At 48.3% G+C, this 17,840-nt stretch overlaps 1 protein-coding gene across 11 annotated transcripts in view; it reads left to right on the top strand.

Moving 5' to 3' along the window:
• The window catches only part of MARK2 (microtubule affinity regulating kinase 2), a 126,895-nt gene that overhangs the window by 96,260 nt on the left and 12,795 nt on the right, over nucleotides 1-17,840 (top strand). For all 11 annotated transcript variants that reach the window (XM_032233821.1, XM_032233818.1, XM_032233816.1 and 8 more), the window contains exons 8-14: nucleotides 781-1,017; nucleotides 3,474-3,593; nucleotides 9,268-9,367; nucleotides 10,227-10,339; nucleotides 12,912-13,044; nucleotides 15,014-15,192; nucleotides 16,144-16,241. In XM_032233821.1, the coding sequence (XP_032089712.1) occupies nucleotides 781-1,017; nucleotides 3,474-3,593; nucleotides 9,268-9,367; nucleotides 10,227-10,339; nucleotides 12,912-13,044; nucleotides 15,014-15,192; nucleotides 16,144-16,241 (980 nt within the window). The remainder of the gene's footprint in view (nucleotides 1-780; nucleotides 1,018-3,473; nucleotides 3,594-9,267; nucleotides 9,368-10,226; nucleotides 10,340-12,911; nucleotides 13,045-15,013; nucleotides 15,193-16,143; nucleotides 16,242-17,840) is intronic.

Here is a 17,840-nt window from a genome sequence, read left to right as displayed (position 1 = left end):
CTCCTAAGCTGCAGAAGCCACCCTGGCAGAAGAGTCCGCCAACTGCATCGCCCAAGACAAGGCATTGGCCCTACAGCCAGCTCTTCTGCAAAATAGGTTGAGCCCAAGAGAAAAAGGGCCCTTTCTAGATTTCTAGAGTCGTTGGGACTCCAGAAAAAGTGCAGAGAAGAGCAATGTAGAGGATTAAACATACAAAGAACGGTTGCATGAACTGGGTGTGTCTAGTGCCATGATGGCAGGTGTGCCAGAGTTGGCATTCAAACCCCTCTCTGTGGGCACATGTGCTGTCGCCAGCTGCTCTTTCGGGCTGAAAAACGACCCCAAAAAACCTGGTTTGGGGCCATTTTTCAGGCAGTTTGGGGACAGTTTTCATCCATTTTTCAGGCCAAAAATGACCTGAGAACGGACTGAAAACTCGCCTGAAACAGGCCATTTTGGGGCCACTTTCAGGCTGTTTTTGCCCCCAAAAAAACAGATAAAAATGGGCCAAAACAGCCTGAAAAATTGCATGAAAACCAGCAAAAAAACAGACACGTGTGCACCAGCCAGCTGGTTTTGGGGTTTTCGGCACGCACATGCACACACATTCAAATGTGGGCACTCGATGCTGAAAAGGTTCTCCATCACTAGTCTAGTGTAACAAAGAGAAGGATGAAGAGGTGACATTATTACAGAGTTCCAATATTTGAGGAGCTGCCAATCCCCTAATCCTCTTGCTTGCAACGGCCTCTTCTCAATTTCTCCCCTCCACACCCACTCCCTTCTCTTCCTCTCCCCCAGGCAGAAAATCTGCTCTTAGATGCCGACATGAACATCAAGATTGCAGACTTTGGCTTCAGCAACGAATTCACGTTCGGCAACAAGCTTGACACATTCTGCGGGAGCCCCCCGTACGCCGCGCCCGAATTGTTCCAGGGCAAGAAGTACGACGGGCCCGAGGTGGACGTCTGGAGCCTCGGGGTTATCCTCTACACACTGGTCAGCGGCTCCCTGCCCTTCGATGGGCAGAACCTCAAGGTACCTCCACTTCCTGCTTTGGACAGGAAGGGCGTTGCAGGAGGGAGAGGCCGGGGTGGGGGACATCAGGAACGATGATTGGCAGTTTTCCTCGTTACCTTCTGGGAGGGGGCTTCGTGGTACCCAAAGCAGAACTTCTACATTCGGTCACAGTTTTGTTCCATGTAGCATCGATTTCGTACTATCAAGTTTCCTTTTTCCATTATGAATTCAAAATGGGCAGAGTTTAATATTTATCTATATACATATGCAAAAATGGCTGTGTGCGTATGTGTGTGTGTGTACCAGCATAACTCTGGAACGCCTCGACCGATTTCAACCAAACCTGATACACAGATGATTTATTCTCTGGAAACAAATACTGTGGGGGTAAGACATCCCTAACACCCTCGGGGGGGGGGGGATGTTCTGCTAAGATAGCAATAGCAATAGCAGTTAGACTTATATACCGCTTCATAGGGTTTTCAGCCCTCTCTAAGCGGTTTACAGAGTCAGCATATCGCCCCCACAGTCTGGATCCTCATTTCACCCACCTCGGAAGGATGGAAGGCTGAGTCAACCTTGACCCGGTGAGATTAGAACCGCTGAACTGCTGATAACAGTCAGCTGAAGTGGCCTGCAGTACTGCACCCTAACCACTGCGCCACCTCGGCTCAGATGCAGCCTGCTGTGCCTTTAAATGGCTTCTACCGTACTGCCGCAAAATGTCTTCTACTGTGCAGCGCAGTGGAATTGCCGTGGTAAGGGCTTCACAGTACTCCACAAGGGAGCTCCTTCTGGTAAGGGGGAAAAACCAACATTAGAAATTACGTTTGGTCCGGACGTTTTTCCCCTATAAATAAATATCCAGGCAATGCCAGGTTATTAGCTTGTGTGTGTGTGTGTGTGTGTGTGTGTGTGTGTGTGTGTGTGTGTTTGCATTGTATTGTATTGTATGGGTGCAGGTATATATGTGTGTATGTACATAGCATGTGTATATGTTTGGGTAGATATATACTTTCTCTAGAAAGGAGACATCAGGATTTCATTTTTAGTGTGCTCACAAAAAAATGACAATGAAATTATCTAAGGAGACAAGCTGAACCCACTGACTTCTCCGTGCCCCGGTTTTGATTTTAATTCATCATCATCACCTTCATTTAACGATCCCCACAATCCATTGCGGGGTGGAGTCTGGGCAACTGAATGAAGCTAGCAGAGTGTTTTAATGGCCGGATGCTACACCTGTCGCCAGTGTGGAGGGTTTTTTTTTTCAGCAGATATATTCTCAGTATGCCCAGGGAAAGAAATCTCCGCTTCTACCTAGTATCGAACTCGCAGCCTCCAGCTTGTGAGGCAAGAGCTCCACCTCAAGGCCACCACACCACTCCCTGCCCCTACCCCCCCCCCCCCAATTTTGATTCAATGGCATCTGGAAAAACCCACCTCAATATTTATCAATTTGGATTGGGTTGGATTTTCTGTAGCTTCCCATCTCAGCAAATAGCTCTGGGCGGCTCACAATTCAGAAACACACCCTGAAAATAAGCCCTCCCTGGATAATAAGCCCAATTTGAGTGAAAATAAGCCCTCCCCAAAAATATTGCAACGTAGCAGCAGGCAGGAGGTGACCATACTCGCTGCCTTCTGCACCTCAAAAATAATAAGGCCTCCCCGAAAATAATTCCAAGTGCTTATTTCAGGGGGGGGGGTGTTCAAAAGAAAGTAAGACCCCGTCTTATTTTGGGGGGAACCCGGTACAGGAAGTCCTCGACATAACACAGTTCATTTAGTGACCGTTCAAAATTAACAACGGCACTGAAAAATAGGACTTGAGCCCCTTTTTCACATACTTGACAGCCGTTCTGTCGCCCAGGGTCACACAATTTCCCTTTTTGCGACCCTCTTGCAAGCAAAGTTGGTGGAGAAGCCAGATTCACTTAACGACCGGGGTTACTCACTTAACAACTGCAGTGGTTCAGTTAAGAACCGTGGCAAGGAAAGCGGTAAAAGGGGGCAAAAACTCACGTAACCAATGTTTCAACAGAAATTTTTCGGCTCAAATGTGGTCGTAAGTTGAGGACTACTTGTGCCGTGTCTGGGGAAGTGAATAGGAAGGGCCTTTTCTGGTTGGGGGAGATTCTCAGTCATCATCCAGGTTGTCTCGAAGGTGCTTTTGCAAAAGGCAGTTAGACTTATTTCTTTTCCCTCTTTCTTTTCCTCCTCCAGAAAAATAAAATATTCCAGTTGCCTTTTGAAAAAAAGCACCTTTGAGAAGCCGTCTCTTTTTTTAATCAAGAAGGAGGGGGGAAAAGAGACAGGGAAACACAGTATATTGCAATTAACGTCTTTTTTAAAAACCCACTTAAGATAAAGCTTCTAGCTCTCTTGAAGGAGAGTGTGCACGCCTGCACAAATACTTTTCTTGTCCTGCTTAAAATAAATGTTTGTTCCCCCCCCCTTTTCTCCTTTTGCAGGAGCTGCGAGAACGGGTTTTGAGGGGGAAGTACCGCATCCCCTTCTACATGTCCACGGACTGCGAGAACCTGCTGAAGAAATTCCTCATCCTGAACCCTAGCAAGAGAGGCACTTTAGAGGTGAGCAACGGGAAGCGGGTCTTGATGAAACGCAAATGAAATCTGGTACCGCCACCACCCCGCTTTGGAGTTTCTCGGGACCCCCCCCACACACACAAAGGATCCTTGGAGATCAAGAAAGGAAAATGTTTGTAGCTCAGAGTGGAAAGGAGGGATTTTTGATGCTCTGTGAGCTCAGTGGTTTTCTTGCAGACGTTTCAAGACCCAACTAGGCAACCTCATCAGTGCCAGAAGGGAAGAAGGATTTACTCTCTGCAAGCAAGCTATTGATATATAAACAGTGCTTTTCTAGAACTGATGATGTTACCTAGTTGGGTCATGAAATGTCTGCAAGAAAACCACCAAGCTCAGAGAGCATCAAGGACCCCACAATTCTCTCCTCCTCCTCCTCCTCCTCCTCCTCCTCCTCCTCCTCCTCTTCCTCTATTCTGCAAATCCTACTCCCTTGTAGCACTGATGATGTTACCTAGTTGGGTCATGAAACGTCTGCAAGAAAACCACCAAGCTCAGAGAGCTCCAAGGAGCCCACAATTCTCTCCTCCACCTCCTCCTCCTCTTCCTCTATTCTGCAAATCCTACTCCCTTCTAGCACTGATGATGTTACTTAGTTGGGTCATGAAATGTCTGGAAGAATACCACCAAGCTCAGAGAGCATCAAGGACCCCACAATTCCCTCCTCCCCCCCCTCCTCCTCCTCCTCTATTCTGCAAATCCTACTCCCTTCTAGCACTGATGATGTTACCTAGTTGGGTCATGAAATGTCTGCAAGAAAACCACCAAGCTCAGAGAGCATCAAGGACCCCACAATTCCCTCCTCCTCCTCCTCCTCTATTCTGCAAATCCTACTCCCTTCTAGCAGTGATGATGTTACCTAGTTGGGTCATGAAATGTCTGCAAGAAAACCACCAAGCTCAGAGAGCATCAAGGACTGCACGGATCTCCTCCTCCTCCTCCTCCTCCTCCTCCTCCTCCTCCTCCTCCTCCTCCTCCTCCTCTTCTCCACAATCCCCATTCCCTTCTAGCACTGATGGTGTTACTTAGTTGGGTCATGAAACGCCTGCAAGGAAACCACCAAGCTCAGAGAGCACCAAGGACCCCACAATTCTCTCCTCCTCTTCCTCCTCTATTCTGCGAATCCTACTCCCTTCTCGCACTGATGATGTTACCTAGTTGGGTCATGAAACGCCTGCAAGGAAACCACCAAGCTCAGAGAGCTACCTGGGCCTCTTCAGCCTCAGCTATCTTCTGCTGAGAGGGGCTAAGTTTTTGCAAAGTCCCGAGGCTGTTTCATTTCACCTTCAAAGAGGCCCCCTTGTCGGCACCACATGTTTCCCTGGATTACTCAGGGAGGGGGGGTTGAACCCCCATAAACCTGTCTCCAGGAGATTAGTGAGGGTTAATTAGTCTCCAGTCAGTTCTGTCTGTTTTAATTCCTACCCATCTGCTGGAGGAGGAGGAGGAGGAGGAGGAGGAGAATCCGGATCAAAGGGCTGTGTTAAAATTGGGAGTTTGATCGCTCCGCATCCCAGCAGGCACAGCTGCCCAGGGGTGAAAGGGTAGAAGAGGACAGAGGAGGGTCACTTCCTCCACTCCGTCCACGATCATAGCAAACCCCAAAAGACAGCTCCAATTTTGTTTTCAATCATTTCTCTGGAGATTGTAGGAGAGAACAAAAAAACCTGACCATTTCTTAGCCCCTTTTCCACCGGCTCTGTTGTTGTTATTAGTTGCAAAGTTGTGTCCGACCCATACCACATTCCTCCAGGCCTTCCTGTCCTCTCCCATCCTCTGGAGCCCATTAAAGCTCAGGCCGGCTGCTTTGGTGACTCCATCCAGCCACCTCCTTCTCTGCCGTCCCCTTCTTCTTCTTTTGCCTTCCATCGTTCCCAGCCTGAGGCTCTTCTCCAGGGAGTCCTTCTTCCTTCTCATCAGGTGGCCAAAGTCTTTGAGTTTCCTCTTCAGGATCTGGCCTTCTAAAGAGCAGCCAGGGTGGATCTCCTCTAGGACTGACCGGTTGGATGGCCTTGTGGTCCAAGGGACTCAATGCAGGAGTCTTCTCCAGCACCCGAGTTCAAAGGCCTCCATTCTTTGGTGCTCAGCCTTCCTTATGCTCCAACTTTCACAGCCATCCATTGCAACTGGGGAAACCACAGCCTTGACTAAATGCCCTTTTGATTGGCAGGGTGATGTCTCTGCTTTTTAGGATCCTGTCTCGATTGGTCACCAGCTCTAAAGATATGAGAAAAGACAGCTTCTTGTTTGGTTAAAGATTGCTTGTGATGGTTTGTGGTTGATGCAGAGGGATAGGTATAGGTATAGGTATAATGAGATACAGGGAGCCCTTGACTTAATGACCACATTGGAGCCCAAAATGTACATTGCTAAGGGAGACAGTTGTGAAGTGAATTTTGCCCCCGTGTTACGACCTTAACAGCCACGGTGTTAAGCAAATCCTTTCAGTTCTCAAGTGGGTCACACGGTTGTTAAGCAAATCTGACTTCCCCGTCGACTTTGCTTGTCGGGAATGTTGCAAAAGGGGACCTTCCCAACAAGCGTCATAAATATAAGTCAGATGGCAAGTGTCCGGATTTGGATCACGTAACCACAGGTATCGAGGGACACGGGGGCTAAGAAGCTGAAGCTTGTTGATGAGAAAGGTCGGCAGTTGGGCGGTTCGAATCCCCAGCGCCGCATAACGGAGTGAGCTCCTGTTCCTTGTCCCAACTTCTGCCAACCGAGCAGTTCGAAAGGACATAACAAAATGCAAGTAGAAAAATAGGAGCCACCTTTGGTGGGAAGAGAACAGCATTCCGTGAGCCTTTGGTTGAGTCATGCCGGCCACATGACCACGGAGACGTCTTCGGACAGCGCTGGCTCTTCGGCTTTGAAACGGAGATGAGCACCGCCCCCTAGAGTCGGGAACGGCTAGCCCACGTGTGTGCGAGGGAACCTTTTACCTTAACCACGGGGATGCTGCAACGTTCGTATGTGTGAAAATTGGGTTCTACGTTTTTCCAGTGTTAATTGTTGAACGGTCACTCAATGAACTGTCATACGTGGAGGACTGCCTGTGCTTGGGGGAAGCCCCTGACTAGGTTGGTGTCTTTCACAAACATAACCAGTAGGTGGAGTTCACAGAACACACACACATGCACACTCGGCCTGGTCCACGAAAGACACAGTGGCTGTGGTCAACGGGTGGGTGGCTAATCTTGGCTAACCTTTCTGGGACTTCCAAATGTCAGCCTGTTTGGTGAATCGTGGTTCCATGTGTTGGGTGAACGGTTAATGCAGTAACGTGTGTGTGTGTGAGTGTGTGTGTGAATCCCTGCTCGCTTCGGGGTTTAATCCCCGAAGCGAGCAGCTCCCAGGCTAAGTACCAACCTCAGGCCTCTTTTGGCAGCCACGTGGCTGGGCAGGAGGGCCAGCGTCCATCCACCAATAGTCCAGATCGTGAGGTGCCCAAAGAGGGACCCTTCCTCGTCTCGCCTGCTGTTCTCCAGATTGTTGGGCTGCAGTTAATCAAAGCTGCTTTTGGGGAAGTGAAGGGTTAATCTTGCACGCTCCCCTGTGGGAAGCCCAGCCGTGGCCTTTCATGGGCTCCACTGTGCAAAATTTATCCTTGTCTCTCCTCTCCTTCTTCCCTTCTACTCATTTCCTTTCCTTCTTTCCTTTCCTTTCCCCCTTTCCTTTCCTTCTTTCCTTTCCTTTCCTTATTTCCTTCCCTTCTTTTTCTTTTCTTCTTTTCCTTCTTTCCTTTCCTTTCCTTCTTTCTTTTCCTTTCCTTCTTCCCTTCTTTCTTTTCCTTCTTTTCCTTTCCTCCTTTCTTTTCCTTCCTTTTCTTTCCATTCCTCCTTTCCTTTCCTTCTTCCCTTCCTTTCCTCCATCTTTCCCCTTCCATTCCCTTCTTCTCCATCACTGGATGTTTTCAGGAAGAGACTGGATAGCCCCTTGTCTGAAATGGTAGAGACTTTCCTGCTCGTGCGGGGAGTTGGACTAGATGGCCTTCAAGGTCCCTTTCAACTCTGTTGTTCTGCGTCCTGTATTCCTCTCCTCCCTTCCCCTCCAGTTGCAGCATCCCCACGGTGATGTGATCCAAATGCAGGTGCTTGCTAACTGGTTCCTATTTACGACAGTCGCAGTGTCCGTGTGTGTGTGTGTGTGTCACGTGATCCCCTTTTGCAACCTTCTGACCACCAAAGTCAACGGGAGGGCCCGAGTCACTTAACAACCGTGTTAGTAAATTAGCAGCTGCAGTGATTCACTTAACAACGGTGGCAAGAAAGGAGAAAAAAAACCAGACTTAACTGTCTCGCTTTGCTGCATAAATCTTGGGCCCGATTATGGTCGTAAGTCAAGGACTACCTTATAATGGTTACGGAGTCGTGGGCCAGAAGCCAAGAGCTCGTCCATCCCCGGATTCGTTGCTCAATTGACCTTTTTGCACAATGCCTGGTTCAATCCCAAGTCCATCGTGATCTTGCAAAATTTAATTTCGTAATTAGCGGTGGGAAGGATAAAAAAAACGAAACAAAACGAACGCCGGTTCCTCCCTTTTGTTACCGGGGCGATCAATCACGGCCGTGAATAGCGGCTGATTTCAGGATCAGAAAAGGCCTCTTCACACTTCAAAAGGACCGAAAATTGGGGACAGGGTGGGTGGGTGGATGGAGGGACACGAAGGTGATTCAACGTAAGTCTTCAGCGAAAGCAACAGGAATCCTGGCTCCCTTTGGTTGTGTTATTGCGGGGTTTTCTTTGTTACCTTTTAAAGAACAAGACAGTGATTGGGAATAACATAAGAGGCCCAGCTGTAGTGATTACCCAACAATGGCTTATTGTTAATCCTGGGCAAACTTAGCCAGTTGCGGTTTAACAGAACATTACGACAAGAATTGGAAGGGATGCAAGAACTGGGCACGGCTGGTCTAGTGAAGAGAAGGACCACGGGAGACAGGATAGCAGTCTTCCAATATTTGAGGGGCTGCCGCAGAGAGGAGGAAGGGGGTCGAGCTATTTTCCAAAGCACCTGAAGGCCGGATGAGGAATAATGGATGGAAAATGAACAAGGAGAGATTCAACCTAGAAATAAGGAGGAATTTTCTGACAGTGAGGACAACTAACCAGTTGCCTTCAGAAGTTGTGGAAGCTTCGTCACTGGAGGCTTTCAAGAAGAGACTGGACTGCCCTCTGTCAGAAATGGTGGAGGGTCTCCTGCTTGGGCGGGGGGGGTTGGACTAGATGACCTCCAAGGTCCCTTCCATCTCTGTTAATATGAATCTGCCTAAGATGATCAAAGGCCTAGAGACTAAAACATACGATGAACAGTTGCAGGAACTGGGCATGACTAGTCTAGTGAAGAGAAGGACCAGGGGAGACAGGATAGCAGTCTTCCAATATTTGAGGGGCTGCCACAGAGAGGAGTTAGGGGGTCAAGCCATTCTCCAAAGCACCCGAAGGCCAAACGAGGAGGAATGGATGGAAACTGAAGGAGGAGAGATTCAACCTGGAAATACGGAGGAATTCCCCGACAGGGAGAACAATCAAATTCCCAGAATTCCCGAGCCCACTTGAAGTCCACACACGTCATCAAAAGGAGCCATCATCCCCGTTGTCCCATCCCCGCTCTCTGCAGTTCTAACGCCTGCCTCTCCTTATTCCCCCCCCTCCCCAGCAAATCATGAAAGACCGCTGGATGAATGTGGGTCACGAGGACGATGAATTGAAGCCTTACGTGGAACCTCTGCCAGACTATAAGGACCCACGACGGACAGGTACAACATTAGGAAGGGGTAATGGACTAGGCCAGGGATGTCCAGCACGTGGCTTGCGGGCCAGATTCGGCCCACAGGGTGCTTAGATCTGGCCCACGGGACCCTCCCGTGTTGCTTCTGCCAGCAAAAATAGAGCCGGGGGGGGGGGGGCAGATGTCACAAGCAGGCCCCCTGAGCTCCGTTTTCGCTGGCAGAGAGCTGCAGGAGGCCATCGCAGCCGAAAACGGAGCCCTGATGATGTGATGTCGAGCTGGCCACGCCCCCCCCATAGGGTGCTTAGATCTGGCCCGTGGGACCATCCCATGTTGCTTCTGCCAGCGAAAATGGAGCTGGGGGGTGGCCCAAGCAAGCGCCTGAGCTCTGTTTTTGCTGGCAGGAGGCCACCGCGGCCGAAAACGGAGCCCTGATGATGTGACGACGAGCTGGCCACACCCCTGCTGGCCATGCACCCCCCCCCCCCCCCCCGGGTGCTTAGATCTGGCCCGCAGGACCTTCCCGTGTGGCTTCTGCCAGCGAAAATGGAGCTGGGGGGAGGCGCAAGGAAGCCCCTGAGCTCTGTTTTCACTGGCAGAGGGCTGCAGGAGGCCATCGCGGCTGAAAACAGAGCCCTGATGATGTGGCGTCGAGCTGGCCACCCCCCTCTTTCCCCTCAAGGTCAAACACAAACCTGATGCGGCCCTCGATGAAATCGAGTTTGACACCACCACCCCCCGGGTTGGGCGATCCTCATTTGATTGGCTAGACGGGATGTTCCATCTTCTGAGCAGCTGGGGGGGGTGTCTTTCCTACAAGACGGTCTTGACTCTCCTCTTCCTCCCCCTCCTCCTCCCCCCCCCCCTTCTTCTCCTTCGCCCTCCAGAGCTCATGATCTCTATGGGGTACACCAAGGAAGAAATCCAAGAGTCCTTAGTCAGCCAGAAGTATAATGAAGTGATGGCAACGTATCTGCTGCTAGGTTACAAAAACTCAGAGGTGAGTGCGAGGCGGAGGTGTGGGGGGGGGGTTGCCCACGTGCACCGAGCTTCTGAAGGGCGACCTGCAGGGGTGGTTTGCAGTCCCGAAGCAGGCAGGCTGATTAGTCACGTTGCTTTTTGCCTGTTAAAAAGTAAAGCTTTTGCATTTACATTGAGACTCTGGAAAGAGTGCAGGGAAGGGGAACCAAGAGGATTAGGGGACTGGAGGTTAAAATGGTTGCAAGAACTGGGTATGTCTAGTTTAATGAAAAGAAAGACCAGGGGAGACAGGATAGCAGTCTTCCGATATCTCAGGGGCTGCCCCAAAGAAGAGGGAGTCAAGCTATTCTCCAAAGCACCTGAGGGCAGGACAAGAAGCAATGGGTGGAAACTAATCAAGGAGAGAAGCAACGTAGAACTAAGGAGGAATTTCCTGACAGTGAGAACGATTAAATCAGTGGAACAGAAGTTGCCTCCAGAAATTGTGAGTGCTCCATCACTGGAAATTTTTAAGAAGAGATTGGACAACCGTTTGTCTGAAGTGGTGTAGGGCTTTCTGCTTGAGGAGGGGGGGTGGACTAGAAGACCTCCAAAACACCTTCCGTTATTCTGATGAATCCAAAGGACTGGGGGGGGCGAGGGGGTGACTTGATAGCAGAGTATCAATATTTGGGGCGCTGCCCCGAAGAAAAGAGGGTCAACCTATTCTCCAAACCGCTTGACAGCAGGACAAGAAGCAACGGAGGGAAACTAACCAAGGAGAGAAGCAACTTAGAACGAAGGAGAAATTTCCTGACAGGGAGGACAATTAACCAGTGGAACAACTTGCCTCCAGAAGTTGTGAATGCTCCAACACTGGAGGTTTTTAAGAAGGATCTAGACATCCATTTGTCTGAAAGGGTTCTCCTGCTTGAGCAGGGGGGCTGGACTAGAAGACCTTCAAGGTCCCATACTATTATCCTGTTAATCCTGCTGAATGCCTTGAGCAGAAGCTTCCAACTTGATCTGTGCACATGGCAACCCAGTGCCAGCGCCTGCTTCTAGAACGGGCAGCGCCATCCATCCACCTCTGGGCTCCTTGGCTGCTGCTCGTTGCCAAGGATCCATATTAGAATTTTGCAGCTGACATGGCTAAACATGTGATTGATAGGTGGCGCGCGGCTGAATGCAATGGCAAGCAAGGCCTATACCTGTTTTTGTCATATCGCTGTCGATCACCGGACAAGAGAATGTGATTCTTTATTTCTTAGCAGCCTTCCAGTCCTCGTATGTCTCCTAAGGAAGTCTTCCCTGCAGTTTTGAGTTTTCCACGCAGCGAGTTTCAAAAGCTCTTTTTGTTCATAAATCCTCTGCCTGGAAATTAAAAAAAGAAAGAAAGAAAGCCAAGGAGAACAGGCAGGGTTAAAATGCCTTTTTGGATGGAAGTAATGTAAAAGAGAGAGGGAGGGGGAAAGGAAGGGAGGGAGACGAGAGGGAGGGAAAGAAGGAAGGAGATGAGGTGTGGATGGAAGGGGAGGAAGAGAGAAAGGAAGGAAAGAGATAGAAAAAAGGAAGGAAGTGATGAGATATGGATGGAAGGGGAAGGAAGGAAAGAGAAAGAAAGAAAGAAAATTAAAGAGGAAGGAGATGGGTGGATGGGAGGGGAAGGAAGCGAGAAAGAAAGGAAGGAAAGAGAAAAAAAGAAAGAAAGAGGAAGGAAGTAGATGAGGTGTGGATGGAAGGGGAAGGAAGGGAGAAAGGAAGGAAAGAGAAAGAAAAAGGAAAGAGATGAGTAGATGGAAGGGGAAGGAAAGCAGAAAGAAAGGAACGAAAGAGAAAAGAAAGGAAGAGGAAGGAAGGAGATGAGGTATGGATGGAAGGGGAAGGAAGTGAGGAAGGAAGGAAAGAGAAAGAGAAAGGAAGGAGATGAGTGGATGGAAGGGGAAGGAAAGCAGAAAAAAGGAACGAAAGAGAAAAGAAAGAAAAAGAAAGAGGAAGGAAGGAGATTAGGTATGGATGGAAGGGGAAGGAAGTGAGGAAGGAAGGAAAGAGGAAAAAAGAGAAAGGATGAGGTGTGGATGGAAGGGAGAAAGAAATGAAGGAAAGAGAAAGGAAGGAGATGAGATGTGGATGGAAGGGGAAGGAAGGGAGAAAGAAAGAAAAAAGAAAAAGGAAGGAAGGAAGGTGTGGATGGAAGGGGAAAGAAGGGAAGAAGGAGAGGGAGATAGGGAGGGTGGAATAAAAGAAGGAAGGGTAAACTTGAATTAAAGTTTTGCCAAAAACATACAAACTAAGGCAAACTAATCGAAAGTAAGAAGAAACAAAAAAGTGCAGAAAGAAAGAAGGAAAAAAGAGAAGGAAAGAAGGGAACTCTTTGCACTTGCAAAAGAGGTGGCGGTTACAAAAGAAAGCCCCCCCCCTTTTTCCCCCCATTCATCCGTTGTCTGTCCGGCAGCCCCAGCGTAAACTTCTCTTGTTCCTCCACGGAGGGGGGGGGACCCATTTTTGCTTTTTTGGGGGGTGGGGGAGCTCTGCTTCCGAGCCGTCTCTGAGCTCTGGAGCTTTTCCTGATTCCCCCCCTTTCCTGCCCCCCCTCCCCCTGGCTCTTCCAGCTTGACAACGACAGCAGCACCCTCAAACCTCGCCCCCAGCCTGAGCTCGCCAACAGCACGGTCCCCTCCCCTTCGCACAAGGTACAGCGCAGCGTCTCCGCCAACCCCAAGCAGCGCCGCTTAAGTGACCAGGGTGAGTTTCTTCCGCTTCCGCGCTCCCCCCTTCATTCTGGGCCACGCGGGGAAATACCTCATCTTCCTTCTTTCCCTTCTTTTCCCCTACGACGACAAATCTGCGAGGTGGGCTGGGCTGAGAGAGAGAGAGAATGATTGGCCCACAAATCACCCAACCAGCTTTAAGGAAGGGACTAGAACTCACCGTCTCCTGGGGATTGCCCCCAGGCCACCCAGCTGGGTTTCATGCCTAAGGTGGGACTAGAACTCACCGTCTCCTGGTGATTGCCCCCAAGCCACCCAGCTGTTTCATGCCTAAAGTGGGACTAGAACTCTCCATCTCCTGGTGATTGCCCCCAAGCCACCCAGCTGTTTCATGCCTAAGGTGGGACTAGAACTCACCGTCTCCTGGGGATTGCCCCCAAGCCACCCAGCTGTTTCATGCCTAAAGTGGGACTAGAATTCACCCGTCTCCTGGTGATTGCCCCCAAGCCACCCAGCTGTTTCATGCCTAAAGTGGGACTAGAACTCACCCATCTCCTGGTGATTGACCCCAAGCCATCCATCTGGGTTTCATGGCTAACACAGAACCAGAACTCACTGTCTCCTTGTGATTGGCCCAAAGTCCCCCAGCTGTTTCATGCCCAAGGAAAAGACTAGAACTCACTGTCTCCCAGCATTATAGATAGCCAGGTTGATGTTGTGGTGAAGGCGATGGCCTAGGAACCACAGACAGGGAATTCTAGGATTTTTGGACATAAACGCCAGCTGGGCGTTTGGAGACTTTGGGTCAATTACTCAGAGATGGTGAGTTCTAGTCCCACCTTAGGCCTGAAAGCTAACAAGGCAATTTTGGGCCAATCGCCAGGAGGCAGTGAGTTCTAGTCTTACCTTAGACACGAAAGCTGGCTGACTGACTTTGGGCCAGTCGCTCTCTCTCTCAGCCCAACCCACCTCACAGGGTTGTTGTGGTGCGGAAAATAGTGTGTGTGTTGCAGTGTTAGTATTCAGCCCCCACCTTGGGATCACCAAAGGGATGCGTATGTGTGCACACACGCATGTGTATAAATGAGTGAAAAGGCAGGACAAAAATAACAACGATAATAATAGTAAGAGTAATTTTCCTTCGCACTTTTTGAGTCTTGGATGTAAATCGCCTGGAATCTTTTTCCGTTTGGCTGCCTTAAAAGTGCCTCGTTGTCCTCGAGGTCCCACCTTTGGGAGGGTCTCAGGTGTTTGTGTGTGTGTGTGCGTGTGTGTGTGTGTGTGTCAGTGGTGGGATTCATCCAGTTCGCACCTATTCGGGAGAACCGGTTGGTAACTTTCTAAGCAGTTCAGAGAACTGGTTGTTGGAAGAAATCTCCTTTTGTTTTTTCCACTTTACCGGGCTAATCCTGTAAGGAAGGCAGGAAGGAAACATTCTGCTGTAGTTTCTAGCCTAATCTTTATTGCCCTGCTTAGAGAAACTGCCTCTCTGGTTAACCCTTATGACATTGGAACAGCTAAGTCGAAGCGCCCATCGATTGTGAGTGATGTTGAGTTGGCTACGCCCACCCAGTCACATGACCACCAAGCCCCACCTACCTAGGTGGTCATTAGGGCAGAGAACCGGTTGTTAATTTATAGCAATAGCAGTTAGACTTACATACCGCTTCATAGGGCTTTCAGCCCTCTCTAAGCGGTTTACAGAGTCAGCATATTGCCCCCAACAACAATCCGAGTCCTCATTTGACCCACCTCGGAAGGATGGAAGGCTGAGTCAACCCTGAGCCGGTGAGATTTGAACAGCCGAACTGCAGAATTGCAGTCAGCTGAAGTAGCCTGCAGTGCTGCATTTAACCACTGCGCCACCTCAGCTCTTTTGAATCCCACCACTGGTGTTTGTGTGTGTGTGTCTTCTTTTGCCCCTAAAGGACAGCCCTTGTTCCTCCCCTCCCTCCCTCCTTCCTGCATCTCCCTGGCACTCACTCTCTGCCGTCTGCCCGCAGTACCCAACCTCCCGACGTCCACCTCTTACTCCAAGAAAACACAGGCTGCCAACGCTGAGAACAAGAGGCCCGAAGAGGAGAGAGAGGCCGGGCGCAGCAAGGCTGGGAGTACCGTCAAAGTGCCCGCCAGCCCCCTGCCAAGCCTGGAGAGGAAGAAAAGCACCCCCATGCCCTCTACGGTGAGTGCCCTCACACACACACACACACACACACACACACACACACACACACACACCCTGTAAGCGCCTGTGGCCGCTCGGGAATTTCCTTCCCAGGTAATCCTCAACCTACGACCCTAATGGAACCCCGGATTTCTGTCCTCTTTAAGACACGGCCGCCGTCAGTCGAGGCTAACCTGATCTTAGCACCTGTTTTGCGGGGGTCGTAAAACGAGCTCAAGCGGCCACAATGTGAACCCCAACGTTGGCCGTAAAGCAAGTCTATTGATTCGTATGGATGCTTTTCGCTAAAAAGTACGGAAACCATCAAAAAGCCTCCTATAAATCAGTCAAACTGTCAGTAGCCACGTTCTCCAAAAATGGTTATTTAATTAGTAGTGGGGATATACTTGCGTTGAACTTCAGAACTGAGTTATAAATACCTTTTGGGGGGTGTCCGTTGTAGCTTCAAATGGTTGCTAAGCGACCGGTCGTAAGTTGAGGACTACCTGTATTGCTGTACCTGTATAAAGTACTGTACTACAGGTAGTCCTCGTTTTAACGACCACAATAGAGCCCAACATTTATGTGGCTCGGTGGAAATATCGGCGGAGCGCGTTCTGCCTCCTTTTACGACTTTTCTTGCCACTGTTGTTAAGTGAATCATTAACTGTGAAGTTAGCCGCACGGTCGTGAAGCAAATGTGGCTTCCCCGTGGTGAGAAGGTCGCAAAAAAGGGATCATTGACCCCGGGGACGCTGCGCCCGTCATAAACACGAACCGATTTACCAAGCATCTGAATTTTGATCCCACGATCCTGGGTCGTAAGTGCGGAAAACACAGTCCCTTTTTGAACTTTGAACATGGCGACTCAACAAAGTGTTGTTGTAAGTCGAGGACTACCTTTTTCCTGGATGTGAAAGGCTGGAAAGCTACGCCCCTCCCTCACTTGGCATTTTTCTTCCTCTGCAGAACAGCGTCCTCTCGACCAGCACAAACCGGAGCCGCAATTCGCCGATGCTGGACCGAGCCAGCTTGGGCCAGAACTCGATACAGAACGGCAAAGATAGGTAAGGAGGAAGAAGAGGAGGAGGAGGAGGAGGAAAGTCGGCCTGCCCACCACAGAGGTTGCCCCACCCCACCCAGGAACAAAAGTTTCTATTTAAAACTATTTAAACCTCCCTTCCCCACTTTTTAAAGATTTGCAGACTTGGGTATTAAAGTTAAAACTTGTTTTTTTTAAAAAAAAATATTTTTCTTTTTTAAATTTTTATTTATACATTTTCCCCCTTTAATATACACAACTTGCTTAGTCAACGGTGTATGGTCTGAGTCCATTTACTTTTTCAAAAGAATAATAATCGTTCTGGTAATAATAGCAATAATCGTAATAGTAGTAGTACTAATAATAATGCTTATTTATACATAAAAATAGAAGGGCTCGGGCTAAGACGCTGAGCTTGTCGATCAGGAAGGTCGGCAGTTTGGAGGTTCGAATCCCTAGCACTGCATAACGGAGTGAGCTCCCGTTCCTTGTGCCAGCTTCTGCCAACCTAGCAGTTTGAAAGCATGTAAAAAAATGCAAGTAGACAAATAGGAGCCACCTTTGGTGGGAAGGGAACAGCGTTCCGTGCGCCTTTGGCTTTGAGTTATGCTGGCCACATGACCACAGAGACATCTTTGGACAGCGCTGGCTCTTCGGCTTTGAAACGGAGATGAGCACCGCCCTCTAGAGTCAGGAACGACTAGTATATATGTGCGAGGGGATCCTTTACCTTTTATATATAAAAATAGCCTTTCATCATTTCCTTTAACAGTTTTTACATAACAGTTTTTTTATTCTTTGTTATTCTTATTGGTATATAGTTGCAGTGTTATGTAGTCTGTGTTTATGTATGTATGTATGTATGGATGGATGGATAGAGGATAGATAGATAGATAGATAGATAGATAGATAGATAGATAGATAGATAGATAGATGATAGATATAGATAGATAGATGATAGATAGATAGATAGATAGATAGATAGATAGAGATAGATAGATAGATATAGATAGAAGAAAGATAGATAGATAGATGATAGATAGATAGATAGATAGATAGATAGATAGATAGATAGATAGATAGATAGATAGATATAGAGGATAGATCGATATAGGGGATAGATAGATAGATAGATAGATAGATAGATAGATAGATAGATAGATAGATAGATAGATAGATAGATAGATAGAGGGGATAGATAGATAGATAGATGATAGATAGATAGATAGATAGATAGATAGATAGATAGATAGATAGATAGATAGATAGATAGATAGATAGATAGATAGATAGATAGATATAGGATATAGATAGAGGATAGATAGATGATAGATAGATAGATAGATAGATAGATAGATAGATAGATAGATAGATAGATAGATACATAGATAGATACATAGATAGATACATAGATAGATACATAGATAGATACATAGATAGATACATACATAGATACATAGATATAGGGTATAGATAGATAGATAGATAGATAGATAGATAGATAGATAGATAGATAGATAGATAGATACATAGATACATAGATACATAGATAGATACATAGATACATAGATACATAGATACATAGATAGATACATAGATAGATACATAGATAGATACATAGATA

This window comes from Thamnophis elegans, chromosome 17, assembly GCF_009769535.1.
Source record: "Thamnophis elegans isolate rThaEle1 chromosome 17, rThaEle1.pri, whole genome shotgun sequence".
Lineage (NCBI taxonomy): Eukaryota > Metazoa > Chordata > Lepidosauria > Squamata > Colubridae > Thamnophis > Thamnophis elegans.
The sequence above is the reverse complement of the archived record's forward strand: the minus strand, read 5'-3'. Positions and strand labels throughout refer to the sequence as shown.